This window comes from Lepisma saccharinum, chromosome 17, assembly GCF_977018435.1.
Source record: "Lepisma saccharinum chromosome 17, izLepSacc3.1, whole genome shotgun sequence".
NCBI classification, from domain to species: Eukaryota; Metazoa; Arthropoda; class Insecta; order Zygentoma; family Lepismatidae; genus Lepisma; species Lepisma saccharinum.
In genome coordinates, this window is record NC_139245.1 from 44,656,517 (window position 1) to 44,680,089 (window position 23,573).

Sequence of the window (23,573 nt, forward strand, 5' to 3'; positions counted from 1 at the left end):
GCGACTGAAAATAATAAAATTCCAAAAACTTACGAACTATCCTGCAGCATCTCTCTTAAAGAACTTTTACCTTAAGTAAAAGTTCAATAGAATTTTGAGCCTTCAAGTATTGGGTGTAGTTTCATAGCTACTGTAACGAGCTTCAACAATGAACAACAGCTGTTGCATGTTAAACATTGTTGTGCTGTTTTCTGTTAGGTCACGTTCATTTACAAACTAATATAGAATGTAAAAGAATAAGTTTCGAAGCTAAAGAAAGTAAATTTACTTTTTTTTTTTAATATAGCCTTTTTGGCATCGTTGATCTTTGCCTGTATCAGTTCATTTTGAATTTCAGAACGTGGATAATTATTGTGAATCTAATTTATTTGTGTGTCTGAAATGTTCTTGTGGTAATTGGTCATATTTCGAAAGACATTTCACCAAATACGTGAAGTGTTTTTGTTGTTTCTGCTGTGTATACTGTTTCTCGATGTTCTCGAACCGCTCATTTTTAAGAAATCAAAAATTGTGTTTATGCTTATCAACCTTTGTAAGAGAACGTTTCATTGTTGTCGTTTGGCTTCCTGAATATTCTAAAATCAGACGGCTACAACCCGGTTTATTTAAAGTACTAAACAGTTGACGTATTCATTCAAATCGTAACGTTTCAATAGAAAATTATAACCGGTTAAATACATAATGTTGTAGTTTTACAGCCCACAAAAATTAGTCATTTACATCTATTTTTCTCACTTTTATTTATTACATTTTAAAAAGAAAATAATAAGCCCATGGGACGCGAGGCCCCTTCGCCCACCCTTTGCTACGCCCCTGTTGTTAGAGTGAGATTATTTCCATAACATATTTGGCTGTTATGCATTTGAAGCTTCGGAACGAGTCACAACTCTCGAAGCAGCCAATCAACGCAGCGAGCCGCTGACGTCATCTCAACCCAGAACCTATCGCTAAGCCCCCTGCTCAGGCTCTACACGCCCACTAGGCTCGCTAGACAGGCTCGCGTAGTCCGCTGGAGATGTTCCGAAAGTAATTCGACTCTATCATAATTCCTTCCATTGTCACGGTACATTGAAGGTCAGATATGAGTAGTAAAAATAATAAAGGAAGAAATGAAAACGTATTCGCTGCAGTGATCTCAAGTCTGATTCCCTTTTAATGCACCTTGTAGACTCGTTCTGATCCAAATTTAAACTGTAGGTCCAGTTGCCAGTTAGCCTATCATGAACATACAGTGGACTTCTCGAGCCTGTTAAACGTGGTAATAAAAATACACAAAGAATGAGTCTTGAATATTATTACGCGTAATAGTACATCCAAAAACATGGCAGTTGGAAGGGGCAATCGCCCCTTTCGCTCTCATCGTAGATCCGCGCTTGTGCTGCGACAACTTGCTTTCTGGGAAGCGATGATCACTTTATTCAAGGCGATTATCTTCTATTATTATTGCACGTGGCAATAGCACAAAGAGGGTGATTGGTATTCATTGAAGACTAAAATTGGTAAACGCTGTAAGTGACACAATAATTCAAACACCGTTTTCCACGTTAAACTGTAAAATGTGCCATGCTTTATAATGTGGTAAACGTGAAATGTGGTTGGTAGCCCTCTAAGTAGTTCAAAGGGCGTGTAAAGAGGTCACTAGTGTGCACTTTCTTACGGGCTGATGTGCGGGCGGAACGATGTGATTTCCCAACACTTTCGCTTTTGGCACTTACAACGTTTACCACTTTTAGTCCTCCATTGTACCGGCATTCAAGAAAAGGTGTGTATACGTAAAAAAATCGGCCCATTTATTTGAAGCTTCCTTATACGCTAACGAAGTAAGTTCGATTCTCTTCTCTTCATGACGTCAAAACTCGCAGAGTACCATGGGGAACAATCTTGGAACCTCGGGAATGGCCTACCTAATAAAGGTACCTTGATGTTTGCTAACATCGAGTACTTTGAGAAGCCCTTTTCTACGCTTGTTTAAGCAAATTACACATACTTCATTCTAGAAAAGTAAATATGAAATTTAAAAGACTAATTTACTCTAGTCTAACATCTAACTAAACGCACATGCTGAAATTGAGAGATGCCGGTTAAAAACAATGGTAGAGCGCGAATAACAGAAATGTAGAGTTTAGACTACAACACAGATTGAATTAAAATTGTTAAAACAATATATCTTAGTAATTTCAATGTAGTAGATTTTTAAGACACAGTAAATAAATTTTAGAGACCGACTTCACGACCCACCAAACGCCCCTCGGGACCCAGCAGTGGGTCGCGCCCCATAGGTTGAGAAACGATGCTCTAGAAGTTTCTTCAGTCATTTGACTTGTCCATGATTTTAATTAAGGCACACAACAAAAGATAATCAGCAAAATTCAAAACTCGTCATTGTAAATTTTAGTGTGAAATTGAAACACTCCTTACATCTGTCTGTCAGGCATATTTTATTACTTCTTTTTATTGTCCAGAAGCACAACAACAACAATTACACACATTGGCACAGTATATCACAAAGAAACACGTACATGACATAGGACTAGGTATAATATCATTTTGCTAAACTACCAGCAACAACGTAAAAACGTACAGACAATAATCCCTATACAAGAAACTAGGAGATTGGTCATAAATGGATTCATTCGGAAAAAAATGCTTTAGGTGTTAAATTGTGAGAATGTTTGTTGACATATACATGTAGGTATATCTTGTAATTTTTATAATGTCGCTCTTATAAACGAAAATAGTACAGATATTTCCAAGTTTTGGTTATACCGGTTCATCCTACTCTTTGGTAATTACTATTGTAAGAGCATGATACGATATCTAAGTAAAATCAATTTACCTTTAAATATCTATACAATTATGAAAATATTTTTTATGTATACGTATATAAATGAATACTTACACTCAAGCCAGTGTTGGTATTTTAATAAAGAGGAGATTCGAAAATTGTAATTCTAACGAAAACAAAAATGTGTAAATATTTTTGGGTCAATTGCAGAAGGATCTTCAGAAATGTCGAATTTTATCCTTGAGATTGCTCATATTTATAGCAGTATGATATTTACTATTCTCATTTATCCGTCAATATGCCCATGAAGCTTTCAAATATCCGGCATTGTTTACTACGTTGTGTTCTATTATTATCTATTATTCTCTGTGCGCATGCAATATCGAGCAACATGTAGTTTTCGGAAATAACATTAAAAAATTAAATCCATTTTTTTAAAGTAAAATAATAGTTTTATGTGGGGAAATGTGTAATTACAAAAGGATATATTAGATACCCTTTGATAAGTTTCCCGTCAAAAATGAAAGTATTTTTAAAGCTTAGAAATTATCATGATTAAGTGTGTGCATACTCGCATTATATGATATTTGTGTCTTCAAAAGACCAATAGAAACTAAATTTGTTAGGAAATATAATACATTTATAGGTTTTTTGAGCTTTATATGGAAAAGGAACTTTGCCATAGTTTGATCATGTGGGTCTTCGGGAGTTATTTTAACTCTGTATCGTTCTTTAATGGAAGTGGAAGGTAAAGAAGATAGGATTCAATGAAATGTACATGAGAAATAAGTTCGCCTCTTATAAAACCATCACTCTCATATTGCCAACATTTCATTGGAACAAATTTAATTAACACATTCTATGAAAAGAGATAATTGAGAAATGTATACAAAGATACATTACTTATCCGAAATAATTCCATTTAATATGTATGTAAGAATAGTGTAATCTTAATTTCAGTTCCCTAGATCTTCCTTGCCACAACTACATCTTTATATTTTTGAACAATATTTTTCAATATCCTTCACTTTTTTTGCTAGAACAAGCCTAGTTATGGAGGCTATTGTTTTGTAATTAAGGTATTCCAGATCTATTCCAGATTATGCACACAAATGTTTGCGATTCATTCTTGTAAAGAATGCAATGCTTATTCTTCTCAGTGCACTGAAGACTTTCATAGTCTGTCATTATGTAAATAAAGAATAGATAATAGCGAATAGATAAAATAATGAAATAAATTAAAAATATTCATATTTTCATTTTCTAGTAAGTCGTAAAGTGCATATTTGAAGAAATATTTTGCCTTTTGTTGAATATTGTTACATGATCATGAAAATGCTATTAAAAGCGAATACTAGTAGTATAGCGTATGTATAAAGTGTACAGTAATTCTACACTTTGATACCCTCATAATGCTGTTTAGGAAAGATATTCAAATTATTGCATCGCTGTGTTGTAAGCAAATAGTTTGATAGATAAAACAAAATATTTTTTGTGGCTAGGGCAAAAGTGTCTGTGTTTTCTTTGAAACATGTAAGGTATAAGGTTTTTCAGGAAATACAGAAATTTTGATACTACCCCATTACTCCCTTCAAATCCCGTCTATGTATAGGTATTCACAAATTTACACACAGTGACATATGTAAATATCAATTGTACTACAATAGTCTACGAACACTTTGTAACACGACTTAAACTTCCATAGAGCAAAATTTTCGTAACAAATTGCTAGCAAAACATAGGCACTACTTGAATTCTTGGAACAATCTGAGCTACATAGACAAACACATTAATTTTCAGTATTACCTAGTATTGTCAACATCGTACATAACCCTGTTGATTTGTACTCGTAGTTGCAAGCAAGATTCGACAAATTAAATGCGACAGAATAATCCCTGACGTCTAAATTGCACAAGGTATAATATATAACAGTCATAAAACATCTAATTCAATAGAAGCTATTGATAATTGCCACATTAAACATGTCTAACATGCACTACTATGCACTAATTATGGCCACATATTTATATTTTTGCAGTTTACAAGCACATGTTTCTATAGAATACTGACACCACAATCACTACACCACTCTAATGTTATTTCTAATGAAACTATGTAATGCTCATGGCACAAACTTTTTATAACGTGAGCATGTAAACCTTGGAAGAACAGATATTCTTTTACTGCTCTGAGCAATAATTCGTAATAAAATAATTCCATGTATACAACTTCAAACAGCCTTTGAATTTCTTAGATACACACAATTTCTGTATTTAATACACAGCTGTATAAATATATATTGTTCCAAAATGTAAAATATAGTGGTATTACAATTTCAATTGTATTTTGGTTTTGGTTACTCCATGTGGAATACATTTATCAAATCGCACATTAAAAATAGCACTACCAAATTTCATACTTCTCACAAAATATATATCAGCCCTGAAAAGAAATTAATGTGATGAAGCAAATTATACGTGTATGAGTGATGAATTGAGTATTAATTGGTCCGAGTTGGTTTTTAATCATTTTTAAGTTTTCATGAAAGATAAAAGTTACAGCAAATAGATAATATAATGAAATAAATTTAAAATATTTATATTTTCATTTTCTAGTACGTCGTGAAAAGCATATTTGAAATAGCTATTTGAAGTAATATTTTGCCTTTTGTTGAATATTGATACATGTTACAATATGCTACAAATGATCATAAAAATGGTAACAACAGCAAATACTAGAATAGCGTATGTTCCAGATGGAATTTTAAAATTAGGAACAGAAATTAATAATTTGGACATATGATATTTAATGAGAGAAACCTTGTTAACGTATAGAAATATTTTAGAAGATATCCAGCAATGCCACTGACACATCGAACGTTGTAATTCATCACGAGTAGTATAATATTTCATTTTTAAGTTTTTGCTAATGTAATCTATGATAGTCCAAACTGAAAACGTGAAAATGAACATCATAGTTGAGAGATATAACCTAACCAAATAATAAAGCAATCACGTTTCGTACAAAAATAGAATATGCATTTAAATAAGCGTACACGATTTTATGAATTGCATTTATATCTTTGTGATTCTTCAGTATTAAATTATTTTGAAAATCAGTTTCTCTCAAACATTCGATATTACACTTAACTGTACCATGCAGTAATATGCGAGCAAACTGCAAACATAGTGTAGATCATTGCTAAATGGTCAGTGTGGTTAAACAGAATAAGTTAATGACACGAGAATTACTCCAGTTGCAGAGTATAAGATGTTAAGATAAAACGCGGAATAAAAATAATAACTTCAACATAATGGAATGTATCGCTTTTACCCTTCCCCGAAAAATATTATGCTTTGACTCAAAATCTAACACACTGTGAGCAGTTAAGGCCCAGTTGAACATTTGGCCGACGCCAAGCACGGCATTTTCGAAACTTACCCTCTTTTTAAAAACCGCTATGATATTCCCATTTCTGAAAAATTATATCTGCTTAGAATTTCTTCTAGAGAATTTGCGTATATTTTCGTGTAGTTTTGCTTTCGCTGTTGTCTAGATATCTGTGATGGAAAATAGGATATGGTAGCCACAAAACTAGCGCTAATAACTAGACACGAGTAAACCACACGAAAATTCACGTGAATGCTGTAATTTTTCAGAATTTGGAATATCATAGCGATTTTTTGAAGGAAGAGAATTTTTTTAAAAACGGCTTTGCTGGGATCCGCCAAAGGTTCAGCCGAGCTTAAATAGGGAACTTGTATTATGTATGTTGCACGTTAATATCTAGCAGCCAATCATTCCAAATTAAGTTATCTCATCCTTTTATCCAGTCACTCTCACCTCCACCCCACCCCCTTCCTTGCAGTTAAGCTCAGGCTATAAATAAGAAATGTTAATGAAGTCAAATAAACACATCTTAAGTTCCATTCGCTTGAGAAATGTACATATTCAGTTTCTCACAATTAACTCACTAAAAGAAATGATCATTAAAATGGTGCAACAGTGGTATATTTTAATTATTTTTAACATCTTAACCCTGCCAGTCCCTCCTTCCTACACTAACGTTTGTGCAATAATTTTCTTCAGGGTGCATCTTATTAATGTAAATAAAAATAATCCCTTTTGATATTTTGCAAAAAGCGAATATAACTCAGTCAACATTAAAGGAGTCTTCTTTGTATGTATAAAGTATAAACTACCAAGCGGCGTTATAACAAGATATTTCACACCGTACTTCACATAATTTGTTTCTGCACTGACGCATATTACAAGTTTTCATGTATTTTCTTCATAAATACAAAATATCTATAAAAATAGAGAAGTCTAGGTGAAATTTTCATTTCATGAATTGCACGAATGTACTGAGAATTGAATATATTTAGTGCGATATGTAATCTATTGATGTGTATGTATTTGTGTATGTGTTTTTTGTATAAGGTAAACCGGGGTATTAAGGACCACGGGGCATTAAGGACCGTGTGCTAGAATTTCATAAAAAGCGCAAAGAAATGTGAAGCGGCAGGCGCACCAGCCGTGTGCACGGCCTGTGATCCTCTTTTGTTTGTGTAAATAGTACTCTGCACACAAATGGCGTGTAAGCTGCGTAGTTAGACCGGGAAACGGAACCAGCCAAAAGGCAGTTCAACAATGAATTGAAAGGTAGGTTGTATGGTACCAATTGCCCCTTTAGCGAAAACGCCATAAAGAACTGCTGAGCGGCTGTATGAAGTTACAAGCGCATCCTGGAACGTCTACTGCACTAACTGCAGAATCACAATTAGAAGAGTGCTTCATTCTATTTCCTCAGTGGAGTTTTGGAATGAACAAACAAGACTTCTGTGGCGTAGTTCAAGATTATTGTGTTTCGAAAAGGAAGGACGTGCCATTCAAAAGCGGACCGGTCCTTGATACCCCATTGGCTGGTCCTTATTACCCAGCAAAGGGGCAATTGGGACCATGCAACCTACCTTTCAATTCGTTGTTGTTTTTGCCTTTGCATTATATTCCTACTCGTTTGTGTTGTCATTAATGTAAACTAGAAAATATACATTCCAGAATGCATCCTGTTTGTGTTTTCTTGAGCAGCTCCTGATGAATTTCTTCAATGAAATAGCAATTTGGTTGTCCTTAATACCCCGGTTTACCTTATATATTAATTTTTCAATCTATTGCTGAGATTCGCTATATAGTTCAAGCACATAAGATTGAAAAATTAAGGCGAATTGAAAACTAGAAAAAAGGCTGATAAATATATTTCTCTGTTAATTTCTAAGATGTTATTAAATTCTTCACTTTAAAGTTGAATTTTGTGCATAAAAGAAATAAATGCAGCTTTAACTTACATGTCCTCGAGATTTTTGCTAGTATGTCAGTGCATAAATTACTTAAGAAATAACGATTAAACAAAATTAACCTTGTTACAGACGCTCTTGATTTTGATTTATGAATAAATTTGATACAAAAGTCTTCCAGGGACATTAAAAAATAAATGCGTCAACACAAAATGATGATAACGACAAACATTCTTCCCTAAATTGTACGCTATTAAATATAATATTTTATATTATCTTATTGTCACAGAACATTATAATATAGAAGACTAGTTCATTCAATTCTACCATTTAAGGTACATTTCCACAAATTTTTTGGCACAGCATATTCACAGACATAAAAATTAGTTCCATAACACACGTAAATATTTAACAAATAATATCCGTCAGGTATGACACGTAACAATGATGACAACTAGCTACAACATGGAATGCCTACATCTGAGACACGTACTTTTAACGTTTAACTAGATTCCTAAATAATTCATAAGCTTAAATAATTTGTATTTATGATGTTAGAAATACCTTACTTAGGTACCTCAATATACATTGTTATTTATTCAGAAAATACATTTTCCAGTTGTAAACATCGTAAATATCATTAGCCAAGTTCATTGTTCATGGGTATAAATGATTCTAGGGGACTACTAGCATCTTACCTTACTTTAGTACATCTGTTGTGTGAAATTTAAACAAGTGCAGTTATTAATAACATGACACAAAATTGTGTCTACAATCTGATTATAAAATAAAAAATATTATTTACCTATCCTTGAAATATTTCCATCACAGCCTACAATTTTGTTACTGGAAAGTCTACAAGATAGAATGTAGACCGTAGGAAGACTTGTTGTTTTAAGAGCAGCGTTCGAAATGAAGGGGGGGACCCAGGAGAATTTTCCCCATTCTGGATTTTCTTTCCCTGTCTATATGTTTTAATATTCATTTCTAGCCGGGGAAAGAATCATAATTTTGCCCGGAAGTTTCCTATCAACTGTAAATTTTGTTGTATCTGTCAACACTACTTAGATTATGTTGCTGAACATTTATACCAGTATGGTTAGAATGGAATCTTTGTGAAAAGAATCGGTATCTGGATCTACAGGTTATACTTCATCAAAATAGTATCTTTAAAAATGAGAATGGTCTATTTGTTGTTGTTGTTATTGTCACGGCAGTAATTCTAATTCGCTTATGTAGCATATAACGCTTTTAATCAACAGCCCCCCCTTACATTTCTTCAATGCGAACACTCTTTAGGAGCATAAAATTATGAGCAAAAATAATACTACATATGTACAGAAAGTATCAAGAATTTAGGAAATATATAAAAATGGTTTATCACAAAACTTATTGTCACCGTGTAAGAAAGAGTTACTAATTTCCAGACTGAAATCAAGAATACCTCTGGGCAACATCTGCACCGTTATTTTCCATGATTTCCTTGTCCTCCTAAAAGTTCTTCAGGGATTCAGCTGACTCTGGACCGAGTTCGAGTTAGCAGCTTGCCTACGAAGGTCCGCTTTGATGATCGCTGTGAGTCCTGTGCCAATCACAAGCGTTGCCGCCATCACCAGGTTAGCCGGTAGGTCGTTCCAGTTTTTGAAGACCCAGCCGTACATCATGGTGAAGAGGATGCCAAAGACTTGGGCCGATGCGTTCAGCAGGCCGGAAGAAGTGCCTTCGGATTCGGGAAATGTGAGTTCAGCTGCGAATTCGAAACCTACTGGTAAGTAGCCGGTCATGAAGAAGCTTGTAAAAGAAAAGAAACGTCCGTGTTAAACAGTGGCGTACTTAACGGTTTAGTTTCGGGGACTGCCTAAGTTCTACAAGATCCCATAAGATGCTTTTCTTAGCGTTGCAAATTTGCGTATCTCTAGTTGATACCTGGGTATTGCGCGATAAACCTGGATTGAATAGTATGAAGAAATAACAAAAATAATCAAATAACTATTGTTATAAACTAATGATAAAATATTAATTACTCTAGTATTATTATTAGCATCATCATCATCAGTTTACTATGCACGTAATTTAGAAAGGATTACCATGAACCTTAGAAGAAAGAATACAAATGAATAGAAACAATTTTGAACAGAAGATTTTTATCTTTCGAAGTAATACATTTTGAATAACATATCTTATAAAATTCCAAGATATTCGCAGAGGAATATCTCAATTCTAACACCTCTCAAAAAGGTCAGAGGTTTAATAGCTGAACTTGTGGAATGCTACAATATGAACTTATGATGATGTATAAGATTGTAGAATCCATTGTATTATTTTATAATTATATATTCAATTTTGAAATTTTGTATCTCCTATTTTGGCATACCTGATTGTCGAATCGTGCTCATCACTTATATAAATAATATTATTATTACATCCTTGGGGACGTTCTTCAACTCTATACTCGTATACTGGTGAGTACATATCTGGCACTCTTGCTTGGATTTTCTTATTTTTCATATTTCATACCTTTGATATACCGAAATATATGGCTATTCTATATTGTAATTCTATAATTGTACACACCTGGTAAAAAAAAAGTATTCAGTAGTTAGGAATAGATTTTAGTCAATTTTCTTTGTAATTTTGAAAACTCGTTAAACCATTTATCCTTTGAATTAGGTGGAAACATGAACTTCTTTCCTGCACTTTAAACTAAATTTTTCGTTTCGTTACTCAGCTGTCCCAACTTCGCGATGCCCATGAGTGGGCGGGCACATTTCACAATTGCATTACCCTTGTATACCGTACATTCTGATGCGGGGTGTAAGGGGTGATTTTTTCCATAAACACCCAAATGTCAACCTACGTATCTCATACCCTGGACAGCATTCTTGCAGACTAACGAGGCTCAGGCGTCTGAACTCACAGCTAGTCGGGTTTGTGTTGTGTCCTGTCCATGTTTGTCATCCCCATATTCGCAATTAATCGAAGTGTCAGTAGAGCGAAGTAAAATTAAACAAATGAATGTGTATATGTTGCTGTGCATCTAGGTTAGACTTCTCATTTCTTTGTAATTTTTGGTGTAGAATTTTTAATATTTCCATTTATGCGATAACAAATGTAGTCTGCTAAATTTTACATGCAAACATTTAGATGTAGATGTGGTTAAGTTGAATATAACGCTATACAGCCTTAACTTCGTCATGAAAAACAAGAATAATAAATATATCACGCATCTTAATCGTCGCGATCATTCTAAAGTGACAGAAAAGTGACGTAAAGTAAGAAAAATACAAACACTTACCCTAACAAACCTGCCGTTAAGTAGACAACTGCTATGTAACCGCTGGAGAGAGTGAAAGTGTAGATCAGCATCCCCACAAGAGAGAGGGTGTAGACACCCAATGTTGTTTCCCTGAAGAAGAAGAACATAGCGTTTATGAATAGCATATGCAATGTACGTACCTTAAATATCTTTCACATCATGTATACAGCCCTAGAATTGTGACAGATCTGAGTCTCGGTCTATAAGTAGTTTACATGTTAAACTTTAAAATTTAAACTCACACTCTCATTCACAAACTCGATAAATTATCATCTACACCTATTCTGGAGAAAGATCAACACGCTATTGGCCATTCTTGCCAATTTACTTCAGGGATATTCGACTAATTGATTGATTGAATAAAAGTAATGCTCCCATAAGCGCAATGTATTTCTCCGGCGCGCAACTCCTCACCGTAGCAGTGTTGCCAAAGCATAAAGAGCTAAATTTCGCCTTAAATGGAGTTAAAACTGACTTTCAAGGAGCTACATTTTCGAAGGCTCGATAAAGTGACTCCTAGGGTAATGTTAGGTGTCGAAGAGGTGGCGCTGCTGTTACCGTTAACTTTGAAGTGATGGCAAAGGCACATGATACAGGATGGGCGGGAGGGGGGAGGGAAAACTCAAAAGGGAGGATGGTATAATGATGCATGCAAAATTCAGAAAAAAGCAACGACACAGGCTCTGAAAAAATTCAAAATACTCAGCAACGAGGCAAATAGAGTAACGCATGTGACGCAGCGGAAACTATACGCTACGATACTGGAGAGGGAAAGGGGGAAGTGGGAGGAGGGAAGGGTTAAGGCGATAGAGGAGGCCGTGCAACAGCGAGACGCAGCACAGCTATGGAGAATAATCCCGAACTTAAGAGGGAAGAAGTACACGGAGGCGGAGATTACCCCCGAAACGTGGGAACGACACTTTAAGGGAACAATGGGAGCAAGGGAGGGAGAAATAAATACACCTGGGAATGATGGAAATTACTTGGGCACCTTCGTACGAATTCTAGATGAAGAAATAACAGACAATGAATACTCTCTAGCAATCAACTCGCTAAAAGACGGGAAGGCGGCGGCAGGGATGGCTTAACCGCTGAGATTATAAAGAGCACAAATAAAAATTCACTAATGGCGAAAATGGGTAGGGAAATTATGAACGGGCTCTACCGGAAGGGGCTGTTTCCGGAAAAATGGTCGGATACCAACATTTGCCCCATCTACAAGGGTAAGGGGGGAAAATGCAATCCTAACAATTACAGGGGGTCTCATTACTGCCCGTACTGAGCAAAGTGTACTGCCAGATATTATATAGACGCTTACAAAAATGGTGCGAAATTTTTTATGTACTTTTCTCTCTGCAATCTGGATTTCGGAAAATATTTCACACAATAGACAATGTACTTATATTGCAGACATTAATACCACCTCAACCCATAAAAAATTGGGGGAAATTTTTTCCTCTCTTTAATAAATACATATGTAAAATTTAACTAGGGAATTTTAAGCTAGAATAAAACTTTAACTCTAAAATATAAAGAGAGGTTCTTTATTATCATATAATATGTATTATATTAAATTAAATTATAATTAGGAATTATCTCACGAAAATTTCCCCCTATTTTTTTTTAACTCACTTTCCCATACTATATAGAACACAATTTTTTTTCCCTCAAAATTGTGTTCTATATAGATATATTAACTTCTTTTTTCTCTAGACTCAATAAGTATTAAAATGACATGTTAATTAAGTCAATTACTTTAAGTTAGACTACAAAAACTTAAAAAAAATTGGATAAAATTAAAAAGGATTCTGAAGTATTTTATATTATTTAATAAATGGGTTCTACTTATTGATCATAACAATAAAAGTCTAATAAATAGTATTATTAACCCACTATTATAACTTATATATAAATAAGATGTCTGAAAAAGGATTACCATGATAGGGTAAAGTATACATGAAATTTAACATGTTCTTATTAATTTATTTGTAACAAAAATGAATTTTTATAATTGAAAGAATTAAACTTTCTCCAATGGTATCAAACCCCATAGTGCATCATACACCAAAATATAATAAAAAGGTAAGCTAATTAAGCTAGAGGGCTCATACCCCACATATGAAGGTCTATAATTAATCCTTCCCTTTTTAATGCTCACAACCCCCAAGAAAATAATATTCCTATTGACCCTCACAATAGGAACCCTCCTTTCTATTTCTTCCACCTCATGATATGCAGCCTGAATAGGTTTAGAAATTAACTTAATATCTTTTATTCCGTTAATTTCTACACCAAATAATCAACGAAATACAGAAGCATCACTTAAATATTTCCTAATTCAAACATTAGCATCATCAATAATCTTGGCCGCAGCATTAATTATAATTAATGCTGTAAACTTCAATATACAAATCCAGCTTTTAACTATAGCTTTATTAATAAAAATAGGAGCTGCTCCATTTCACATTTGAATACCAGAAGTTATAGAAGGAATAACATGAATTAACTGCTTAGTAATAACAACTATTCAAAAAATTGCTCCATCAACATTGCTTAGTTATGTAATTGACAATTTAAACATAATCTTAATTTTGACAATTAGAACATCAGCAATTATTGGAGCAATTGGAGGGTTAAATCAAACCTCGTTACGAAAAATTATAGCCTTTTCATCAATTAACCACATATCATGAATTATTCTAAGAATAACATCAGAAGATAATACCTGGTTAACATATTTACTACTATATATTCTTATAACTACCTCTACCATTATGTTATTTTCAATAAACAAAACATACTACGTCCATCAACTGTTTATATTAAAACTTCCACCCATTAAAAAAATATCCTTATTCATATCAATATTATCTCTTGGTGGACTACCACCTTTACTAGGGTTTTTACCAAAATGGATAGTCATTATCCAAACAACCAACTTTAAGCAATTAATTATAATTATAATTCTAATTAGTATATCGTTGTTAACCCTATATTATTACTTACGAACCTCACTTACATCAATTTTAATAAATTATAAAACTAACATATGAAATATTATTAGCAACAAACCATTAAATTTAAAAGAACAAGTATTATCGGTAGTTACAATTTTTCTTTCAGTATGTGGATTACCTATAATTCAACCAATTTACATATCTCTATAAAATCTTCATAAGGTCTTAAGTTAATTTTAAACTAATGACCTTCAAAGTCATAAATAAAGGGTACTCTTTTAGGCCTTAATACACATATGTATTACCCTGAAATTGCAGTTCAAAATTATTATTCTTAACTATAAAGCCAAAATTTAATGAGAGAGTATTAAACTCATAAATAAATTTACAGTTTATCACCTATAACTTCAGTCATCTCATTCTTGCAACGATGATTATTTTCTACTAACCATAAAGATATTGGTACAATATATTTAATTTTCGGAGTATGATCAGGAATAGTTGGAACATCATTAAGTATCTTAATCCGTATAGAATTAGGCCAGCCAGGAAGTTTAATTGGAGATGATCAAATCTACAATGTGATTGTAACTGCACACGCATTTATTATAATTTTTTTCATAGTAATACCTATTATAATTGGGGGATTTGGAAACTGACTAGTACCTTTAATAATTGGAGCCCCAGATATAGCCTTCCCACGATTAAATAATATAAGATTTTGATTACTACCCCCATCATTAACTCTACTATTATCAGGAAGAATTGTAGAGAGTGGTGCAGGAACTGGTTGAACAGTGTATCCTCCACTATCTGCAGGAATTGCACATGCTGGAGCCTCTGTAGATTTATCAATTTTTTCATTACATTTAGCAGGAGTATCCTCTATTCTAGGGGCAGTAAATTTTATTACAACAGTAATTAATATACGAACTATAGGAATATCCATAGAACGAGTACCATTATTCGTATGATCAGTAGTAATCACTGCAGTTCTACTATTATTATCACTACCAGTTCTAGCAGGAGCAATTACAATACTATTAACAGATCGAAATTTAAATACCTCATTTTTTGACCCATCTGGTGGTGGAGACCCAATCTTATATCAACACCTATTCTGATTCTTTGGACACCCAGAAGTGTATATTCTAATCCTACCGGGATTTGGAATAATTTCACATATTGTAACTCAAGAAAGAGGTAAAAAAGAAACATTTGGAGTTCTTGGAATAATTTATGCAATAATAGCAATTGGGTTCCTAGGATTTATTGTATGAGCACACCATATATTTACTGTGGGAATAGATGTTGATACCCGAGCATATTTTACTGCAGCTACAATAATTATCGCTGTACCAACAGGAATTAAGGTATTTAGATGAATTGCAACACTACATGGAACACAAATTAATTACTCTCCATCAATATTATGAGCATTAGGATTTATTTTCTTATTTACAATAGGGGGATTAACAGGAGTAGTATTAGCAAATTCATCACTAGACATTGTGCTACACGACACATACTATGTTGTAGCACATTTTCATTATGTATTATCTATAGGAGCAGTATTTGCTATTATAGCAGGACTAGTACATTGATTTCCATTATTTACAGGAGTAATAATAAATCCAGAGTGATTAAAAATTCAATTTATCTCAATATTTATTGGAGTCAACTTAACATTCTTCCCACAACACTTTTTAGGATTAAGAGGAATACCACGACGATATTCGGATTATCCAGATGCATATACAATATGAAATATTGTTTCAAGATTAGGGTCAATCCTATCATTTACAGCAGTAATTATTATAATTTTTATTACCTGAGAAGGTATGACAAGTGCCCGACCAACATTATTTAATCTACAACAAGCATCATCAATTGAATGATATCAAATGTCACCTCCCTCTGAACATACATATTCAGAACTTCCAATACTACTTACTAACAACTAATTTTTAAGGTGGCAGAGAAGTGCATTGAATTTAAGCTTCAAATATAAGGGGTATCCCTTACTTAAAAGTGGCAACCTGAAATCAAGTAGGATTACAAGATAGATCCTCCCCATTAATAGAACAAATAATATTTTTCCATGACCACACAATATTAATTTTAATTATAATTACAGTATTAGTAGGGTACTTAATAGCATCATTATTTAATAACAAATTGACAAACCGAATACTTTTAGAAGGACAAACATTAGAAACAATATGAACAATTATACCAGCAATTACCCTAGTTTTTATTGCCCTACCCTCTCTACGTTTATTATATCTATTAGATGAAATCAATCAACCTTCATTAACTCTTAAAACTATTGGACATCAATGATACTGAAGTTATGAATATTCCGATTTTATAAAGGCAGAATTTGACTCATACATATCCCCAACAAATGAAATATCTATAGACTCATTTCGATTGTTAGATGTAGATAATCGAACAGTATTACCAATTAACATAGATATCCGAGTACTAACTACATCTGCAGATGTATTACACTCATGAGCCATACCATCTATAGGGATTAAAATAGACGCCACCCCAGGACGACTTAACCAGGCAGGAGTAAATATTAGTCGAATTGGCTTATTTTTCGAACAATGTTCAGAAATTTGTGGTTCTAACCATAGATTCATACCAATTATTGTTGAAACTACAACTCACAAATCTTTTATTAATTGATTAATAAAAATTATACAAGAATCATTAGATGACTGAAAAGTAAGTAATGGTCTCTTAAACCACAAAATAGTAATATAACAACTACTTCTAATGAAAAAGTTAGTTAACATATAACATAGGAATGTCAAACCTAAATTATCTTTATAGATACTTTTTTATTCCACAAATATACCCATTAAATTGAATTATCCTATTTGTAATATTTATATCAATTTATTTTCTATTTATAATCATCAATTATTATAATTATAGTAAATTATTAAATAGTAACAACTTTAAAATAGAAAATAAACCAAAAATTAAATACTGAAAATGATAACAAGATTATTCTCATCATTTGACCCAACATCATCAATTATAAATATATCATTAAATTGAATAAGAACATTCCTGGGATTATTAATAATCCCAGCCCCATTTTGATTAATACAATCACGAACCTCTATATTATATAACATAATAATAATAAAGTTACATGAAGAATTTAAAACATTTTTAGGAATAATTAGTCACCAGGGAAGAACCCTAATATTTATTAGTATATTTTCAATAATCTTATTTAATAATTCAATAGGATTACTACCCTATGTATTTACTAGATCAAGTCATTTAGTATTTACCCTAACCCTGGCCCTACCAATATGATTATCATTTATATTATTTGGGTGAATCAATAACACAAAACACATATTAGCACACCTAGTACCGGAAGGTGTACCAGCACTATTAATACCAATTATAGTAGGTATTGAAATAATTAGAAATCTAATCCGTCCAATAACCCTATCAGTGCGACTAGCAGCAAACATAATAGTTGGACATTTAATAATATCAATAATTGGAAATACGGGAACAATATTAGAAATTATTGGACTTTCAATATTAATTTTAGCACAAATTATATTAATTATTATAGAAACAGCCGTAGCATTTATCCAATCTTATGTATTTGCCTTATTAATTGCTATTTATTCTAGAGAATCAAAATAACCAATGTCAGCAAACCAAAATCACCCATATCACCTAGTAGATCAGAGCCCATGACCCGCAACAGGAGCTATTAGAGCAATAATATTAACAACAGGGATAATTAGATGATTTCACCAACAAAATATAATTCTATTATCAATAGGAATAACAGCTATACTTCTTACAATAATTCAATGATGACGAGATATTTTACGAGAAGGAACATATCAAGGATTACATACAAATCAAGTTATAATAGGACTACGATGGGGTATAATTCTATTTATTATTTCAGAAGTATTATTTTTTGTATCCTTCTTTTGAGCATTTTTCCATAGAAGACTATCCCCAACAATTGAGCTAGGGATATTATGACCACCAAGGGGAATTACTCCATTTAACCCAATACAAGTACCTTTATTAAATACAGCAATTTTACTAGCTTCAGGAGTAACAGTAACATGAGCCCATCATGGGTTATTAGAAAAAAACCACTCACATACAACGCAAGCCCTTATATTAACATTAATATTAGGAATATATTTTACTATTCTTCAGGCATATGAATATTATGAATCCCCCTTTACTATCGCTGATGCAGTATATGGATCCACATTCTTTATAGCAACAGGATTTCATGGGTTACATGTTATTATTGGATCAACATTCCTAGGGGTATGCTTAGCTCGACACATCTTATGTCATTTTTCACCAACACATCACTTCGGATTTGAAGCAGCAGCCTGACATTGACATTTCGTAGATGTAGTCTGATTATTCCTTTATATTTCAATTTACTGATGAGGTAGATAATTTACTTAGTATATTTAAAGTACACTTAACTTCCAATTAAAAAGATTATAATAAAATAAAGTAAATAATTAACATAATCATAAGTACCTCATTATTAATTATAATAATTACCTCAATTGTAATAATATTATCCACATTACTATCAAAAAAAATAATTACAGACCGAGAAAAAAGATCACCGTTTGAATGCGGATTTGACCCAAAATCCTCAGCGCGAATTCCATTCTCTATAAAATTCTTTCTAATTGCAGTAATTTTTCTAATTTTTGATGTAGAAATTGTATTACTATTGCCAATAACAGTTATTATTACTAATTCAAAACTAATATATTGAATATGTGTTAGACTCCTATTCCTATTAATCTTACTTTTAGGTTTATATCATGAATGAACCCAAGGATCACTAGAATGAGCATGCTAGAGTAATAGTTAATAATAATATTTGAGTTGCATTCAAAAGGTATTGAATAATTCAATTTACTTTACTGAGCAAGAAGCAAAAGCAATCAGCTTCGACCTGAATAAATTGGTATATATTACCCTTGCTTATTTAACTGAAGCCAAAAAGAGGCGGCATATTAATGTTAATAATAAAATTAGGGTTATCTCCTCAGTTAAGGGGTATCTTATTAAGTGGGGGCTGCTAACTTCCATCTTTAGTGGTGAAATTCCATTAATACTCTCACACTATTTCTTTAGTATAAAATTACATTATCTTTTCATGATAAAGCTGAACTTTAAATAAGTTCAAGAAGTGTCTACAGAATTATTTTATTCAAAAGGGGGAAACTATATTGCTGCTACGTGGATTTCAAAAAGGCTGTTGACACGGTTAACAGGCAAATGTTGTGGGCAAAATTATGGGACGTTGGGTATCCGCCAGAATGATCAGATCTCTCCAAGCGGCATATGAAAAAGTAAAGTTTTGCGTAAAGTGCGGGAATGAGGGCGTTACAGGTGCAAATGAATCAATACTGGGGGTGAAGCAGGGGCGCGTTCTCTCCCCTTTACTGTTTATCCTCTTCATTAACGATATCGTGGAGGAAATAGCGCAGAGGGACACGGATCCAACAACGATATCCGACGTAAAGGTACCGCTTCTGTTGTACGCAGACGACCTGGTACTCATTTCGAACACAACACCGGGTCTACAGAACGGTCTAGACATATTACATGCATATTGAGTGAAGTGGGCCATGCGAGTAAATATCAAGAAGACCAAAATAATGGTATTTAAGAATGGGTATGTATTTGGTAAGGATGAACAATGGAAATACGGAGAGACAAGTGTCGATAGGGTGAAACAGTACGATTATTTAGGCATGGTGATGACAATGACGGGCAGGTGGGCAAGGCACGTACACAGGAATAAATAAATGTAAAGCAATGTTTAAGTTGGGAAAAACAAGAAAAATAAAATACAAAGTACCAAATATACCAATGAAAATTCTGGAGAGGGTCTACGAGACCACAGTTAAGGCAACATTGTTCTGTGGCATCGAACTATGGGTCTGGGAGGGAGGGGAAACTGTAAACGTCGTACAGTCTAGATTCCTAAAACAAGGGCTAGGAGTAGGGAGGGGTATGGCAACATGTGGGGCACTTAGGGAAATGGGAAAATTAAGAGAGGAAGTGGATGCCAAAATGAGGAGCATTAAATACTGGGCAAAACTGATCACCAGGGAGGGGGGAAATTTGAAGAAACTCTGTGTACAATCACAGATAGGTGAGGGTAAAGGGAGGCAATGTGTAGCAAAAATAAAGACGGAATTATACAGTATATGGCTGGGATGGGTGTGGGAAGGGGGATTAGAGGGGATAATTGATATGCAGATGCTAGGGGCCATACGTTCCAGACTGGAAGACATTAACAAACAGAAAATTTTGGCAGAATGCGACGCAAAAATATCGTTAACATCAGCGAAAATAGTTGATACGGATCGAGAATGGGGAAGGAGAAACTACGTGGATTTGTGTGGGGCAAAAGAAAGGTCAGGATTGACTTTGTTCAGACTGGGGTGATGGGCACAAGTTAAACTAAAACGGGAGGACGGGAGCGTAGAATGTCCGTTATGCGGTGAAGACGAGACGAAATTTCACATTCTCCTCCAGTGCAATGAAACAGGAGAGGCAAGACAAAAATATATCAGGGAAATAAATGAAGCTAACAATGAGAATATAATGACATGCGTTATTAGGAGGGAGAGGGGGGAGGCGAAAATAAGGAATCTGGGAACTTTCCTACACTATGCCTGGGCAAAGAGAGCAAAGAAGCTCAGTGGGGATAGCGAACATGTGTGAAACGGGGGGGGGGGGGGGCTACTAAATAAATAAATGTGAGAAAATTTAGGAATGACTCAGGTAACAGTGCAAGTGTAGTGAAAGAGTTGAAATGAAATAGTGTTTGTGAACTCCAAGCAGTGTGAATGTGGAATTAGACTGAGAGGAGGAAGGGTGTAGGAAAATTGTACTAAAAATTTTTCATCCTTGTATGGTATGTACAGCTGTAAAGGTTAATACTGGAAATAAATTATATTCTATTATATATAAAGTGATGGCAATGTATTCTTAGTTTTCACCGTCTAGAACTGACGGCATCGTCCATGTCAATAATCCACCATGGTCGTATGAAATCGAAAATAAAGGATTCCCGGATAACAATATTATGACATCTTCACGTCAGCCACTGCGCTACAAAGAAAGTAGTTGGGGAGGTAAGAGGTGGTGGGGAACGCAGACAATATAACAATATCGCGTGCAAAATGTATATTTATAGCAAAACTTGGTGTTTGCGGGCCGGAGCCAGTGATGGCACCACAGTGGGGCAGAGGGACGGGCGCTCCAGTTCACAGCCAAACGAGTGCACAAAAGAGCCAGACCTGGCTCCAAAAGAGCTAAGTTGGCAACAGTGCTCGCAGTCGCCGCCGAGGGGAAGGCCTCGGGAAAACACTCCCTCATGCCTTTAAAATTTTAAAACAAGGGTTGTAAAGGGACCTGCACAAGACAAACACAACACATTAAAAAGTAAGAATTTTCTATAAACTTCCTCACAGACAGTGGAAGAGACCAGGTCTTCGTAAAAACATTAAAATGTTTGTTAAAACACTGTTGTCATCTCCCAACAAGGATAACAAACAGTTGGGAAGATGAAAAGTCTGCCTGAGGAAGGCTACAGTATTTATAGAGCCCAATAGGCCCAATTGCAGTGCTATAATTACATAATATTAATCCAATTGAATCACTGCAATATTTCACTAATGTTCTTTTTTTTAAGTTTGCATAAACTCTTGCCAAAAATATCAATTGCAATGGTGTTGAAAGAGTTAGACGCTCTCCACAACGGAGAGGTTGAAAGAACTGTCGTTTTCGGTCTCTGGTAGTGAAATATTTTGTGTTTGTGTCGTGTTTTAAAACTACCCACCTCTCTTCATATTGGCCTTTCTACCTTTAGGTTTCTCAACAATTATCCTGTCAACTCTTCTTTCATCTTCCATCCCTACTGAGTAACCTGTTCACATCAAATAATCTTCATTAAATTTTTCTAATAGCATTTCGACATGAATACAGATAATGTATACACACAAAAAAATGAAATAATGGGCGTTTTAGAAAAAACTTACTTGAATCTATGCGTCTTGTCAAGTATAATTCCACAGACTACCGATCCCAACATCCCACTGAGCACAATTGTCAGACCGATTCTTCCGGCATCTTCTTCGCTGCCCTAGAAACAGAAGTACGTAATCATCATATTTCTTATCTACCTACGTTACAAGAAAGAAGAAAGTGTGAGATAAATGATTCTTTACAAGAAGGTCTTTAAAATTTAATTGAACCGAAAAAATACTGAAACTTTGTATAGAAAAAAAAATCTGAATTACCTGGTGATATCTAGGATTTGAAAATAATGTGATACATGTCTGACTTCCGATGCTCGTTATTTCAGCGCCACATTTTCACCTGGTGGACAAAATTTGAACTTTTTTTCGTCAGCATTCGCTTCCTCATGGTCTCCGTAGCCTCTATACCAAGTTTCACTGCAATCTGTTGATTCGAATGGGCTTCAGAAGGCTCTGAGTAGGTTAACTTTCATTTTAATCACTCGTTATAATTTATATATATTCTAATACTTCAAGAATAGTTACTGGAAGTTTTCTCCAAGTGAAATTGTTTGAAATACCACACTGCTGACAGTAACTTACAGTACAAGGAGACCTGGGTTCGATTTCCTCTGATATTTGAGCATTTGCAGATGATATTATCAATACATTCATTTCTAGAACAATAAGTAAACTTAAACAAAATTTATGAGCAAATGGAAAGAGAAGCATTAAAAATGGAATGAAAAGAAGACTAAGTACATAAGAATGTCTAACTCTGAGATCAGAAGATCTGACAATTGGAGAGAATACTTTTGAGGGAGTCCCTTGTTTCAAATATCTGGGGACAATGGTATATAACGATAATGATATGAATAACATAATAAAGGAAAGAATACAGGCAGGCAATCGTGCATATTTTGCAAATAAACAGCTGTTCAGAAATAGACTGATCACAAGAAATACAAAGCTTAAAATTTATGACACTAGTAACACCAGTTGTCACTTATGGATCAGAGCATTTGACTTTGAAATTGTCAGATGAAAATGCCCTCAGAATATTTGAGAGACGGGTATTAAGAAAGATATATGGACCTGTGAGGGAAGATGACAACTAAAGAAAAAGATATAATCCAGAGTTAG

At 34.0% G+C, this 23,573-nt stretch overlaps 1 protein-coding gene across 1 annotated transcript in view; it reads right to left on the minus strand.

Annotated features, from left to right (window-relative positions):
* Window positions 1-7,757: 7,757 nt before the first annotated feature.
* The window catches only part of HisT (Histamine transporter), a 134,159-nt gene continuing 118,343 nt past the window's right edge, over window positions 7,758-23,573 (minus strand). The window contains exons 7-9 of the mRNA XM_083139385.1: window positions 22,452-22,555; window positions 11,375-11,485; window positions 7,758-9,870 (exon numbers count right to left, since the gene is read on the minus strand). Coding sequence (XP_082995511.1) covers window positions 9,582-9,870; window positions 11,375-11,485; window positions 22,452-22,555 — 504 coding nt within the window. The 3' untranslated portion in view covers window positions 7,758-9,581. The remainder of the gene's footprint in view (window positions 9,871-11,374; window positions 11,486-22,451; window positions 22,556-23,573) is intronic.